The 15,353-nt window shown below is 43.8% G+C and overlaps 1 protein-coding gene across 1 annotated transcript; it reads right to left on the bottom strand.

Moving 5' to 3' along the window:
• Positions 1–3,815: 3,815 nt before the first annotated feature.
• Uqcrh (ubiquinol-cytochrome c reductase hinge protein) lies at positions 3,816–15,344 on the bottom strand. Its single transcript, XM_090334932.1, has 4 exons — positions 15,184–15,344; positions 10,763–10,789; positions 8,717–8,875; positions 3,816–4,019 (listed from the first exon to the last, which is right to left on the bottom strand). Exons 1-4 carry the CDS (start codon positions 15,235–15,237, stop codon positions 3,987–3,989), a joined length of 273 nt encoding a protein of 90 aa, XP_090191058.1. The 5' UTR covers positions 15,238–15,344; the 3' UTR covers positions 3,816–3,986.
• Between the last annotated feature and the right edge of the window lie 9 nt (positions 15,345–15,353).

Below are 15,353 nucleotides of genomic sequence, written 5' to 3' on the forward strand. Positions count from 1 at the left end.
AAAGCCTTCTAGGCAAAAATTACAGCAAGTATATTGAGAAAGAGGAAAATCAGACCGAACTTTAGGCTGAGGCAGATTTACAAATGGAATTAAACTTAAATAAGCTTAAGCTTCAGGACCTGTCATTTACATGTTTCAAGACTCAGTATTTTTTTTTTCTTCCTGAGTCTCTCAAATTGTATAAGCTTTAGGCCACACAACACTTAATTCATCATTAGGATTACAGTGAAGAGAAGGATGTGATTACATAAACAATTTTTTAAGTAACCAGCAGTGACTTTCACAGGAGTAGGGCAAGACCAGGTTAAAGATGAGGATGGTCCGAGTGAAGTAGCAGTGAGGACCGAGAAAATAGTATGGATTCCACTTATGAGAATTATATGACTAACTGACCCTATGCAAAGTAGCGTAAGAAGAGGGAGCATAAGTAGAAGAGTATGTACCTAGCATATGCAAAACCTGGGGTTCAAATAACTGATTTAAGAACTGACTGGAGGCTTGGCTCAAGTAATAAATACCTAAGCCTAGGGTTCAAACCCCAGTACCACCCAAAATAATAAAAGCAATTTAAAAATAGTACATATGCTAGGCATTGGTGGTTCATACCTATCATCCTAACTACTCAAGTGTCTGAGATCTTTGCATCACAGTTCAAAGCCAGCCCAGAGGAAAATTCATGAGACTCCCACACTAGTGTAGCTCAAGTGGTAGAGTGTAACTTTGAGCAAAAAAGCTCAGGAATAGTGCCCAGCAATGCATTCAAGACCCAGAACCTGCACACATGTACATACACACACACACAAACACTCAGCTACTCAGGAGGCTAAGAGCTAAAGATCATAGTTCAAAGTCAGCCTGGGCAGAAAAGCCCATGAAGGGCTGGAAGTAAGGCCTAGTGTGTGCCTAGCATGCACAAACCCCTGGTTTCAATTCCTTAGTATTACACACTCCCAGAAAAGGCCAGAAATGGTGCTGCAGCTCAAGGGTAGAATGCTAGCCTTGAGAAAGCTCAAGGACAAGGCCTGGCACCAGTGGCTCATGCACGTAATCCTAACTACTCAGAAGGCTGAGATCTGAGGATTGTGGTTCAAAACCAGCTTGGGTACTAAAGTCCATGAGACTCATCTCCAATTGACCACCAGAAAATTGGAAGTGGCGCTGTGACTCAAATGATAAAGCGCTATCCTTGAGCTGAAGAGGTCAGGGACAATACCCAAGCACAGAGTTTAACCCCCGTAACTGACCAAAGAGAGAGAGAGAGAGAGGGAGAGAGAGAGAGAGAGAGAGAGAGAGAGAGAGAGAGAGAGAGAGAGAGAGAGAGAGAGAGAGAGAGAGAGAGAGAGAGAGACAGAGAGAGACAGAGACAGAGACAGAGAGAGACAGAGACAGAGAGACAGAGACAGAGACAGAGACAGAGGGAGAGAGCAAGCTTAAGGACAAGTGCTAGCCCTGAGTTCAAGCCTGAACAAAACGAAAATTAGGCTGGGCATGGTGGCTTGCACCTGCAATCCCAGCTACTACAGAGACTAGAACTATGGTTCTCAGTGCAAGCAAAAACTCAGCAAAATCCCCATCTCATCTCAACCAATAAGCTAGATGTGGTGATATATGCCTGTGATTTCGGCTACCTAAGAGGCCTAAGTTTGGAAAATCTTGGTTCAGGCACAAAAAATGTAAGACTCAGCCCAGAAACTAATAACTAAAGCTAAAAAGACTGAATGTGGGGCGGGGATTTTGGCCTAGTGGGAGTACTTGCCTAGCATGCACAAAGTCCTGGGTTCGATTCCTTGGTACCACATACATAAAAAAGGTGGAAGTGGTACTGCGGCCCAAGTGGTGGAGCACTATCCTTGAGGAAAGCCCAAGGACAGTGCTCAGTCCCTGAGTTCAGTCCCCAGGACTGCCCCCTCACCAAGAAATACAAAAAAGACTGAATGTGTGTTTCAAGTAGTAAAACACCTTCCTAGCAAGCACAAGGGCCTGAATTCGAATCTCAGAACCACCAAAAATGTTTTTAAAAATAAATAGGGGGGCCGGGAGTTTGGCCTAGTGGTTAAAGTGCTTGCCTAGCATGCATGAAGACCCGGGTTCGATTCCTCAGTACCACATACATAGATAAAAGCCAGAAATGGTGCTGAGGCTCAAGCGGTAGAGCTCTAGCCTTGAGAAAGTCCAAGGACAGTGCTCAGGCCCTAAGCTCAAGCCCAGGACTGGCAAAAAAAATAAAAAAATAAATAAATAAATAGGAAACTTATTGTGTAGAACCAGAAAACTGACCCAAAAATCTTTTGAGATTACACTTTTGTTTGAATTAGGCATTTAATATTGAACAATTCTTGTAAATTGTGATTGTCAAGGATGATCTATATATATATCACTAAGACATACATTTTTTTGGTTGGTCGTGGGACCTGAACTCTGGACCTGGGTGCTGTCCTTGAGTTCTGCAGCTCAAGGATACCATAATACCTTTTGAGTCACAGCGCCACTTCTGGATTTCTGGTGGTTAACTGGTGATGAGTCATACAGACTTTAGTGCCCAGGCTGGCTTTGAACCTCAATCCTTAGATCTCAGCCTCCTGAGCAGTTAGAATTACAGGTGTGAGCCACTGCACCTGGCTAAGACATACTTTTTTTATTTTATTTTATTTTTTTAGCCAGTCTTGGGGCTTAAATACAGGGCCTGAGCTCTGTCCTTGGGTTTTCTTGAGCCACAGCACCACTTCTGACTTTTTCTATGTATGTGGTACCAAGGAATCAAACATGGGCCTTCATGCATGCTAGACATGCACTCTACCACTAGGCCACACTCCTGCCCAAGACATACACTTTTGAGTGATAAGTGATACAGCTAAGTGGGATAGCTCTTCCCCAATATCCATGAGACTGTGGGTTCAAGGAACCACAAAAAAAAAAAGAAAGAGGGCCAGGAGTTTAGCCTAGTGATAGAGTACTTACCTAGCATGCACGAAGACCTGGGTTCCTCAGTACCACATACATAGAAAATGGTGCTGAGGCTCAAGAGGTAGAGCTCTAGCCTTGAGAAAGTCCAGGGACATTGCTCAGACCCTGAGCTCAAGCCCAGGACTGGCAAAAAAAAAAAAAAAAAAGGAAAAAAGTCAACTAAAGGAATCATACTGAATGCTACATACCTGTAGGGCTAGCTATTCAGGAGGCTTGAGATCTGGAGAATTATAGTTTGAGGCAAGGATGGGCAGAAAAGTCTCGAGAGTTCATTGTCAAAAGACGCAATAAGACCTTCTCACTGGGTGCTGGTGGCTCACACCGGTTATTCTAGCTACTCAGGAGGCTGAGATCTGAGGATCATGATTCAAAGCCAGCCTCAACAGGAAAGCCTGTGAGGCACTTTCTTTCGTTGTTTTGGTCTGTTGAACCTGGGCACTGTCTCTGAGTTCTTTTGCTCAAGGCTTGCACTCTACCACTTTGAGCCACAGCTCCAAGTTTGTAGACTCTTATCTCCAATATACGAGCATAAAGTTGGAAGTGGAGCTGTGGCTCAAGTGGTAGAGTGCTAGTCTTGAGAACAAAAGCAACTATGCCCTGAGTTCAAGGCCCAGGACCAGCATGTGTGTGTGCACGCAGGCACACACAGGCGCAGGCACACACGCCCATACACGTGCACGTGCGCACACACACACACACACACACACACACACACACAACCTTGTCTCAAAATAAAAGCATCGAGATGTAACTCAGTGTTAAAACATCTAGCATTAGTGAGATCCTAAGTTCAGTATGCAGTACTGCAAAAACATTAAAAGAATAAAAAAAAGAAAAGATAGGCAGCAGGCTAGCAGATCATAGGACTTTATTAAGATATATCACTGACAATTACATAGATGCTCCTAAACCAAAATCCAAAGTCCACAGGAATTTATAGTTATACACATTAGAAATGACAAGTTCAAAACCACAAGGAAATATCCTGATATCCATTTCATAGTCTGGGTGAGTCCGCAAATTTACTTCAAGCTGTTAAAGAGTCTGGTGGCCACCTAGATATGAAAAAGAAATGGATGTCATCAATTCAGTTTTAATTATCATAGTTACCAAGGTCCTTCATGACCTGAACCAATGACCAGTACCTGCCTCTTACTACACCCCTTCTTACTCATGCGTGTCCATGGGCCCTCATGAGCTTCTCTTAGTTATACGAGTCTGTTCCTGTTATCTAGATCTCTCCCATGTTTTCCATTATTTATTCCTCCTTTGGAAGTTACATGTCATTTTTTTTTTAAGCTTTCGCTAAATAAACCCCTAACATCACACAAATATGTCCCTCCTGGCAGGCACTGGGGGCTCACACCTGTAATCCTAGCTCCTTAGGAGGTGGAAATTGGAGGATCACAGTTCAAACCTAGCCCAGTCAGGGAAGTTTATGGGACTCTCTCTCTCTTTCTTTTTTTTTTTTTTTTTTTTGCCAGTCCCAGGGTTGAGCCTCAGGGCCTGAGCACTATCCTTGGACTTTCTCAAGGCTTGAGCTCTACCACTTGAGCCTCAGCACCACTTCTGGCTTTTTTCTATGTATGTGGTACTGAGGAATTGAACCCGGGTCTTCATGCATGCTAGGCAGGCACTCAACCACTAAGCCAAACTCCTGGCCCTCTCTCTCTTTTTCTTTTGGCCAGTCCTGGGGCTTGAACTCTGGGCCTGAGCACTGTCCTTGGGCTTTTTCCTCAAGGCTAGTGCTCTGCTACTTGAGCCACCAGCACCATTTCTGGCTTTTCTATACATGTGATACTGAGGAATTGAACCTGGGTCTTCATGCATGCTAGGCTAGCACTCTACCACTAGGCCAAACTCCTGGCCCCTTTATGGGACTCTTATCTACAATTAACCACCAGAAAACCAGCAGTGGACTGGTAGGAAAAAAAAAAAAAGAAATGAAAATGGTAGAGCACCAGAGAGAACGCCCAGGCCCCACAAGCAACAAAAAATCAAAAATTTAAAATAAAAATGTATCACTCTTAAATTCCCATAGAAACTTATACCTCCCAAGAGTGATAGTAATATTAAACATAACTTCAAAAAACATGTATAGAACATCTACTATTGCCAGGTATTGTTCTAAATGCTATGAGAGCTATAGCTATAAATGTGACAATATCTGTTTCTTAAGAAATATAGAGCCACATGCCAGTGGTATATGACTGTAATTAGCTACCCAGGAGGCTGAAGTCTTAGGATCGCAGTTCAAAGCCAGGCCAGGCACAAAAGTCCATGTGAGACTCTTAGCTCCAATTAACCACTCAAAAACCAGAAATAGCACTGTGGCTCAAGTGGTAGAGCGCTAGCTTTAAGCATAAAGAGGTTCAGTGCCCAGGCCCTGAGTTCAAGCCCCACAACTCATCCCTCCCCACCAAAAAAAGGATGACATTGTCCAAAAAGAAATTTACTTATTACCTGATTTATGTTAACTGTAACCCTTCTGCATATCACCTCTATAATAACAATTGTTTTCAAAAAGAAAAAAGAAAATGTAGTGAATAAGTTTAGGTTTTTAAATTTGTTTTTCATATTTAGATTTTTCACTTCTGTAGTACAGGCTGACCCTATACTCATGATTCTAATACCTCAGTCTGTTGAATGCTAGGATTACAGGGGTGTGCCACCATACCTGGTCAGTGCAACTTATGGTAATGGTAAATATTGTAAGGAAAATAGGGGAAAGTATGTGAGGGGAGGATGTGGAAGTTTCAGCTATGAGGGGGTCAGAGAATGTCATCTTGAGGTTACATATATTACAGTTTAATAATTATTTAACTTCCTGCTGGATGCTAGGATTACAGATCCTAGCTATTTAAGAAGCTGAGGATCATAGTTCAAGGATAGCTTGGGCAGAAAAGTCTAAAAGATGCTGTCTCCAAAACAACCAACATAAAGCAAGGCAGGAGGAATGGTTCATAGCTCCAATAGTAGAGTACCACCTAAGCCAGCACAAGGTTCTGAGAATCAAAAAAACTGAGCTAGAAAAAAAACTAAAGACTGAAGAGCTCAGGGACAGAGCCCCAACCCAGAGTTCAAGCCCCATGACCAAAACACACACACACACACACACACACACACACACACACACACACACACACAAAACTAAAGTAACTCCTAGTCTTGAAACAACTCTCCATTTCTTCCCCACACTAGTTCCTGATTACTACTATTCTACTTTGTCTTGTATGTGATTACCCAAAATACCTCATTAAAATAGAATAATAAAGCCGGTGCCTATAGCTCACACTAGTAATCCTAGCTATTTGGGAGGCTAAGATCTGAGGATTATGGTTCAAAGCTAGTCCTAACACAAAAGTCCAAAAGACTCTTTACCACCAGAAAACCAGAAGTAGCACTTGTGGCTCCAAGTGGTAGAGTGTTAACCTTGAGCTGAATGGCTCACCGGCGCAGAGCCCAGGCCAAGAGGTCAAGCTCCATGACTCGCCCCCCCCCCCCCCAAAAAAAAAAAAAAGAGGGGCAGGGCCAGGAGTTTGGCCTAGTGGTTAAAGTGCCTGCCTAGCATGCACAAAGGCCCGGGTTCGATTCCTTGGCATCACATACATAGAAAAAAGCCGGAAGTGGTGCTGAGGCTCAAGTGGTAGAGCTCTAGCCTTGATAAAGTCCAAGAACAGTGCTCAGGCCCTGAGCTCAAGCCCAGGACTGGCAAAAAAAAAAAAAAAAAAAGAGGGGCAAGGAGTTTGGTGTAGTGGTAGAGTGCTTGCCTAGCATGCATGAAGACCTAGGTTCAATTCCTCAGTACCACATGTATAGAAAAGCCAGAAATGGTGCTGGTGGCTCAAGTAGCAGAACACTAGCCTTGAGGAAAAAGTCCAAGAACAGAGCTCAGGCCCAGAGTTCAAGCCCCAGGACTGGCAAAAAAAAAAAAAAAGAATAAAGTATTTGTCCATTCTGACTAAACCATTTCATTCAATATAATGTCTACAAGCTTCATCTGTATTGTAACATGTGTCAGATTGTCTTATTTTTCTTTTGTTTTTTTTTTTGGTTGGTTGTAGGGCTTGATCTCTAGGTACCGTTCCTGAGCTTTTCAGTTCAAGGCTATCACTCTACTTCCCCCCCCCCCCTTTTTTTTTTCCAATGAGTCTTGGGGCTTGAATTCAGGGCCTGGGCACTATCCTTGGGGTTTCTCAAGACTAGCACTCTACAATCTGAGCCACATCACCACTTCCAGCTTTTTCTGTGTATGTGGTACCAAGGAATCGAACCTAGGGCATCATGCATGCTAGGCAAGCACTCTACCACTGGGCCACGCCCCCAGTCCCAAATCTTCCTTTTTAATGCTGAGTAATATTCTATTTTGTTTTTGTTGTTGTTCTGCCAGTCTTGGGGCTTCAACTCAGGGCCTAAGCATTGCCCTTGGGCTTTTCTCAAGGTTAGCACTCTACCATGTGAACCACACCACTACTTTTGGCTTTTTTCTATGTATGTAGTACCGAGGAATCGAACCCGGGTCTTTGTGCATGCTAGGGAAGGACTCTACCGCTAGGCCAAACTCCCGGCCCCCTGAGTAATATTCTATTATATGCATTTAACACTTTTTATTTGCTCATTCACAGATGGATCCCTGAATTATTTCCACCTTCTACCTGTTATGAATAATGACATTCATTTTATGTTCATGTTATGAACTGATGAACACTTTATTCACAATATGGCACAATCTGATACCAAATTCCTGGTTCAAGTGATCCTTCTGCAGACTCCCAAGTAGCTAGGCGTCCCAGTGCATGTCATTATACCCAGCATCATGTTTTTAAAGAACTACCAAACCATTTTCTACAGTGACTATGCCAATTTACAATATTCCCCCCAACCATGTAGGATTTCCCGTTTCTCTGTATCCTCTCCAACATTTATCTACCCACCCTCTTCTAACACTGGGGGTCACACCCAGAGCCCTACTTATTACGAAAGTACTTTCTTACTTTGGTGTAATTACTGGGGCTTGAACTTGGGACCTGGGTGCTCTCCTTGAACTTTTTATGCTCAGAATTAGCACTTTTGCCACTTGAGCCACAGCTCTACTTCCAGCTTTTTATTTATTTATTTATTTATTTATTTTTGTGTGTGTTATTAATTGGATATAAATCCTACAGATTTTCTTGCTGGGCTTGGTTTCAAACTAAGAGCTTCAAATTTTAGCCTGCTGAATAGTTAGGATTATAGGAATGACCCACTGGTTCCTGGCTAGGGAAAGCACTCTTATAAGCCATACTAAATACCTTCTCATACATTTACTAGATACCCTGTCAAGGTTGTTTTTAGGGTCTATTCTTGGTTTGTTCCCTCCTCACCCACCCCCACTTTTCTTTTAGAGGTACTAGAGTTTGAACTCAGGGTCTCATGCAATCCAAAGTTGTATAGAGCACTTGCCTAGCATACACAAGGCCCTAAATTCCTAGCTCCACACACAAAAGTACAAAATTCATTTTCCCAACTGTTTAACAGTATCAAGTGTTGGCTTCTATCTGTAAAATAGAGATGGTATCTACCTACAAAGGAAGTGGTGTTAAGGACTAGGTAGGATTTGGCCTAGTGGTAGAGATTATGTAATTAAAATGTCCAGCACTATGGTTACAAATGAGCCTGGCCCACACATGGAAAGCCTGTTAGCACCAAACGTCACATGCCTCTCTCTGTGAGTACTGTCCCTCCTGACACAGCCTGCTTCAATTTCACTTACACAGTGGTCCCTTGCATGCAAGAAGTCAAAGAGCTCCTCTGTGCAATCCTCTTCTGTCTTTGAGCGAGATACACGCGCATCGCAGGCCTCTAGACGTTCCTTGGCCTTTGCACATTTTTCCAGCTGCTCACATTGTTCTCTCACTGTTGTTAGGGGATCCTGAAAGAGAAACAGAAAACAGATGCTTTGGGGGAGATCCACTAAATATATATATACCAAAGCCATATGACTACCTAACCTGGCAGAATGGAGTCTCTCATTTAATTCTGATTCTAAGCAGCTAGGAAAAGCTTCATACTACTGCTTGCCAAGGTTGCCCATATATACTAAAAGACTCAGTCCTATCTGAAAAACACAGTGGTAAAGGAAAACTGGCTGGCCAAACTTAAAGTAAGTCTATTGGAGGCATTACTTCTTTTTTTTCCTTCTTGCCAGTCCTGGGGGCTTGAACTCGGGGCCTGAGAACTGTACCGAGTTTTGTTTTGGTTTTTTTGTGTGTGTGGGGGGGTCATGGGGCTTGAACTCTGGTCCTGAGTGCTGTCCTGAGCTCTTCAGCTCAAAGCTACCAGTCTACCCCTAAGCCACAGCCCCGTTTCCCATTTTCTAGTAATTAATTGGAGATAAGAGTCTCACTTTCTTTAGTGCACCCAGGCTGGCTTTGAACCTCCATCTCAGATCTCAGCCTCCTGAGTAGCTAGGATTACCGGTGTGAGCCACCTCACCCTTCTCTAAGCTGCTGCTGCTGCTTCTTTTTTTTTTTTAATTGTACTTTTTTGTCAGGGTAATGCATAGAGGGGTTACAGTTACATTTGTCAGGTAATGGGTACATTACTTCTTGAACGTTGACATTCCTTCTCATGTTTTTGCTCCCCTTACCCTTCCCCCCTGAGCTTCTTTTGTTCAAGGCTAGCACTCTACTACTTGAACCATACCTCTATTTTTGTGTGCATGTATGTTCACCAGTCCTGGGGCTTGAACTTAGGGACTGGGCACTAGCTCCAAGTTTCATTGTGCTCAAGGCTGGTGCTCTACCACTTGAACCACACTTCTACTTCCCTTGTTGCTGTTTTGGAAGGGGTGGTTAATTGGAGATAAGAGTCATGAAATTGGCCGGGAGTTTGGCCTAGTGGTAGAGTGCTTGCCTAGCATGCATGAAGACCCGGGTTCAATTCCTTGGTACCGCATACATAGAAAAAAGCCAGAAATGGTGCTGAGGCTCAAGTGGTAGAGCTCTAGCTTTGAGAAAGTCCAAGGACAGTGCTCAGGCCCTGAGCTCAAGCCCAGGACTGGCAAAAAAAAAAAAAAAAAAAAAGAAAAAAAAGTCATGAAATTTCCTTCCCAGGCAGCCTGGGAATCATAATCTTTAGATCTCAGCCTGCTGAGCAATTAGGATTATAGAAATGAGCCACAGTGCCTGTTTTTGTTTTTGTTTTTACTTTTTTAATGCCAGTCCTGGGGCTTGAACTATGGGCCTGGGTGCTGTCCTGAGCTTTTTTTTGCTCAAGGAGCTAGTATGCCACTACTTGAACCACAGCTTTACAGCTTTACTTTCCTACTCAGGCTGTCTTCAAACCATGATCCTCAGATCTCAGCCTTTGAGAGGCTCGTATTACAGGCATGAGCCATCAGCACCTAGATAGCCTAGTCTTTCATGATTAACTGGAGATGGAGACTTAAAAGTCTTTTCCACTTGAGCTACCTTTGAACCCCAATTCTCCAAATCTTAGCCTCCTGAATTAACACTACCAACTACCAGTGCCTGGTCTTTCCAGTATTCTTTATTAAACTATCAACACCAGGCGAATGAATGTCAGGCCATCAAAATTTTGTATGATCCCTGACTACAAAATCTCTAAAATACAGGACAGACATAACTTTCCAGGGCCACACATCCAAATATTCCACTGCTCAAGAAACATTAAAGGGTTTTCCCACTCTCATTTTCTCCAAGCTGTTCAGTAGATATTCCTTAAAATTACCTTAATTTCAAGATGCCTAAATATCCTGTTTTTACTTAGATGGTTCCAAACCTGGGACAATACTTACCACTAATTCCACCTCTTCTTCTTCTTCCTACAAAAGCAAAAAAAAAATGTCAGCAAAAATTTTAAGACATAGTTTCTTTCCAGTGATACTGATGTCATGTTACTTCACTCTGTATTTTTATGGTATTGTGACATCTTAGGAGCCTGGCCAGTCTTGGAACCAATAAGCACGATTTCCCAGAACTAACTGATTTTAGGAGGTCATACAAGATTGATTTCGTGGGCCAGGAGTTTGGCCTACTGGGAGAGTGCTTTCCTAATATGCACAAAGACTGAAGTTGGATTCCTTGGTACCACATACATAGAAAAGGTCAGAAGTAGTGCAGTGGCCAAAGTGGTAGAATTCTAGCCTTGAAAAAGCCTAAGGACAGTGCTCAGACCCTGAGTTCTTGCCCCAGGACTGGCAGGAAAAAAAAAAAAAAAAAAAAAAAAAAAAAGATCAATTTATTTAAAGACCATATACCTGAGGGGAAGGGTGAAGGAACGTGGGAGAAAAACATGGCAGGGGGAGGGGTTCCTGGCAGTTTGACCTAGTGGTAGAGTGCTTGTCTAGCATTCATGAAGACCTGGGTTCAATTCCTCAGAACCACATACACAGAAAAAGCCAGAAGTGGTAGAGCACTAGCCTTGAGAAAGTTCAAGGACAGAGCTCAGGTCCCCCAATCAAGCCCCAGTACTGGGTGGGGAGGAATATATACATATACATATACATATACATGTATATATACATATATATATATGAGGGGTAGCTGGGGGCCGGTGGGAGGCTGAAATCTGAGATCCAGGTTCAAAAAGCCAACCCAGCAGGGCCTGAAAATCCATGAAACTTTTATCTCCAATTAAGCACCAGAAAACAGGAAGTGGTGCAGTAGTTCAATGTGGTAGAGCACAATTGAACTGAAGAGCTCAGAGACAGAGCCCAAGCCCAAAATTCAAGTCCCACAACAACAACAAAAACATGGGAGGGGTAAACAATGTCCAACAAGAAATGTACTCACTACCTCATGTATGTAACTGTAACCCCTCTGCACATCACCCTGACAATAAAATAAAAAAGAAGAAAAAAAGACCACAGACCAGGAGTTTGGCCTAGTGGTAGAGTGCTTGCCTAGCATGCATGAGGACCTAGGTTCGATTCCTCGGTACCACATACATAGAAAAAAGTCGGAAGTGGTGCTGAGGTTCAAGTGGTAGAGCTCTAGCCTTGAGAAAGTCCAAGGACAGTGCTCAGTCCTTGAGCTCAAGCCCAGGACTGGCAAAAAAGAAAAAAGAAAAAGAAAGACCATATACCTTTATGTGTGACCTAGGGAATCAGCTAACCAATGTAAGTCTCACATCCTGACCACTATTTGCCAAAATTGCCCAAAGCCAAATAGCACAGCCCTAAGCTAGAGATTACAAAAATTAAGTTTATCATGCCTCACTGTTTCTTCCACAGAAGCTAAGTCTTTCCTCTATTCCTTTCTTCTACTAATGTACACTGCACACTGTGCTGTGTCTCTTTTAAGGAACTATAGCTGATAATTTTTTGTTTGTTTTCGTTTTGTCTTGTTGAGACTGCTTACTGTCTGTGATCCCAGGTACATAGAAGGCTCTAGAAAGATCTAAAGCCTGCCCTAGGCAAAAACACAAGACCCTACAAGGAAAATAATGAGCAATAAAAGAGCTCTTGCTCAAATGGCATAGTCTGCCTAACAACAGTGAAGCCCTGAGCTCAAACCACAGAACCATTAATTTAAAAAAAAAAAAAAAAAAAAAAGCTGGACAGGGCGTGGTGGCTCAAGCCTGTAATCCTACCTACTCTGGAGGCTGAGATCTGAGGATCAAGGTTCAAAGCCAGCCCGGGCACAAAAGAATCTGCAACTCATATCTCTAATTAACCTCTAGAAAAAAATGGGAAGTGGGGCTTGGCTTAAGGATTGGGCAGTAGCCTTGAAGAGAATAGCTCAGGGACAACCTCTAGGCCCAGGGATAGGGAGGTAGCCTTGAGCTGAAGATCTCAGGGACAGTGCCCATGCCGAGTTCAAGCCCCATGACCCACCAAAAAAAAAAGCCAGGAACTGACCTAGTGGTAGAGTGCTTGCCTAGCATGCATGAAGATTCCTTGGTACCACATACTTAGAAAAAGCCAGAAGTGCTGAGGCTAAAGGTAGAGTGCTAGCCTTGAGAAAGCTCAAGGTTAGGATTACAGGTGTAAGCCACTGCACGCAGCTTCAGCTTTTCTCTTTGTCAGTCATTGGGCCTGAACTACAGCACCACTTCCGGTCTTCAGGTGGTTTTGGAGATAAGAGTTTCAGGGACTTTCATGCCTGGCTGGCTTGGAACTGGCTTTGAATTGAGATCTTCAGATCTCAGCATCCTGGGCAGCTAGGATTATAAGCATGAGTCACAGGTCTGGCCCATATCTCTGCTTTCTAAGTAGCTAGAATTATACATATGAACTACCAGTGCCCAGCTTAAATTAATTTTTAAAAGGTTTTGAGAAACCTTGCCAAGTTGGGCACTACTTGAACTCAGGGCCTTAGTTAGTCCCTCAGCTCAGAATTCTACACAAGTCTAGCGCTCTACTACTTTGAGCCACAGTACCACTTCTGGTTTTCTGGCGGTTAACTGAAGATCCGTTTCCTGCCTGAGCTGGGTTTGAACCACAGTCCTCAGATCTAAGCCTCTTATATCTAGGATTACAGGCATGAGCCATCAATGTCTGGCTCCTATGCGGAAAGTTTTTTTTTTTTGGCCAGTCCTGGGCTTGAGCTCAGGGCCTGAGCACTGTCCTTGGACTTTCTCAAGGCTAGAGCTCTACCACTTGAGCCTCAGCACCACTTCTGGCTTTTTTCTATGTATGTGGTACTGAGGAATCGAACCCGGGTCTTTGTGCATGCTAGGCAAGCACTTTAACCACTAGGCCAAACTCCCGGCCCGCGGAAATTTTTTTACATTGCTTCCCATGAAAGCAAACAAAATCTAAGACTGTGTGCATGCCTAAGAAGAGATCAGGTTTGACCATTTTCATATTTCAAATTCAAGTTCAAGAGTCTAAGGAAAATCCATTCCCCCCCTAGCTTGGTTTGGGATATAAGGACTAAATTTAGCTATTTGTAGCAATGGTAAAATTAACTAGTATGTTGAATAAGAAACTCTAAGTTCTATAAGTCCCACATGAATATCTGACAGTTTGAATCTAAATCAGAAAGTGTCCAATAATTACTAATCCCTAACTTGGGATAACTTCCTCTTAAAGAGATTATTCTGAGCCAGGTGCAGGGTGGCTCCCCTAGTTACTGGGGAGGCTGAAATCTGAGGATCAAGGTTCAAAGCCAGCCCAGGCACAAAAGGACCTGAAACTCTTATCTCCAAATAACCTCTAGAAAACGGGAAGTGGGGAGCTCAGGGACAGCATCCAGGCAGAGTTCAAACCCCATGACCACCCAAAAAGAAAAAAAGAAAGAAAGAAAAGAAAAAAGAAAGGAAGAAAGAAGAGATTATTGTCGAGTCATTATTGAAAGTCTCTGGGTATACACCTGTAATCCCAGCATTTGGAAGGCTGAGGCAAGACAATTCCAAGTTTGAAGCCAGCTACTACAGAACATAAGACTCTTGTCTCTAAAATAACCAGCATGCCATCATGACACCTGGCTTTTTGGCTAACCTGCCCTCAAACTGTGATCCTCCCATCTCTACCTCGCAAGCATTTTTTTTTTGTACTGAGGATTGAAGTAAGGACATTGTGCTTGCAAGGCAGACACTACCACTTGAGCCAGGTCCCAGACCTTAGTGATTTTTTTCTATTATTATTAATTATTTGCAATGCTAAGTATTGAATTCAGGACCTCCCCATGAGCTCCACCACTTGATCCACACCATGGTCTGACCTGTATAAACTTGTGTAGCACTGAGGGCGATAGTCCTGGCTATCAAACCAGGCTCCTTAGTAGCTGCACGGTTGTGTTAGCTATGTGCCCTTAAAGATACTTAACCTATGTTGCCACATCTGTACTACTAGCGACCAAAAATTCATCGTCTTGTAATGTGTACTTAAACGTACTAGCAGACATAAAACGCTGGGAGCAGCAGGCTGCATCTGTTATCGTTACATCTGCGCTCAGGTTTAAGAAAGGATTCATACGGCAGAATCCTTCTCCTACACTGACCCGGGGGACACAATTCCACCCCCTTCCCCCCGAGGTCCTGGGGCTTGTCGGCGCGGGCTGGGGTGAGGGCTGTCTTGGTCTGCTGGTTCCTCGAAGCCGGCACATCCGGACCTCTGACCACCTGCCTGAAAATGCAGATTCTATTTCTGCGCTCCCATCAAGCCTTCTTCCCACTCACGGAGCGGGCGAGCCGAGGCCCCCGAGGTTTCCCCTGGGCTGGAATCACCGGCCGAGTCCCGGGCCTCCGGGGCGCCGGGCCGACGAGCCCTACCTTTTTGGGATCTCCGGATCCCGCCGCCAGCCCTCGCTCGTCCTCGCGTCCCATGTCTAGCAACGGTTCTGGACTCCGCACCACAAACTTCCACCGCAGCCACCCCACCTGAGGAACAAGGACTCGCCAGGGTCACGCGGCGGATATCCGGCGCCCGGGCAGGAAGTGCG

Source organism: Megascapheus bottae, chromosome 6, assembly GCF_031878675.1.
Source record: "Megascapheus bottae isolate mThoBot1 chromosome 6, mThoBot2.hap1, whole genome shotgun sequence".
Taxonomy (NCBI): domain Eukaryota; kingdom Metazoa; phylum Chordata; class Mammalia; order Rodentia; family Geomyidae; genus Megascapheus; species Megascapheus bottae.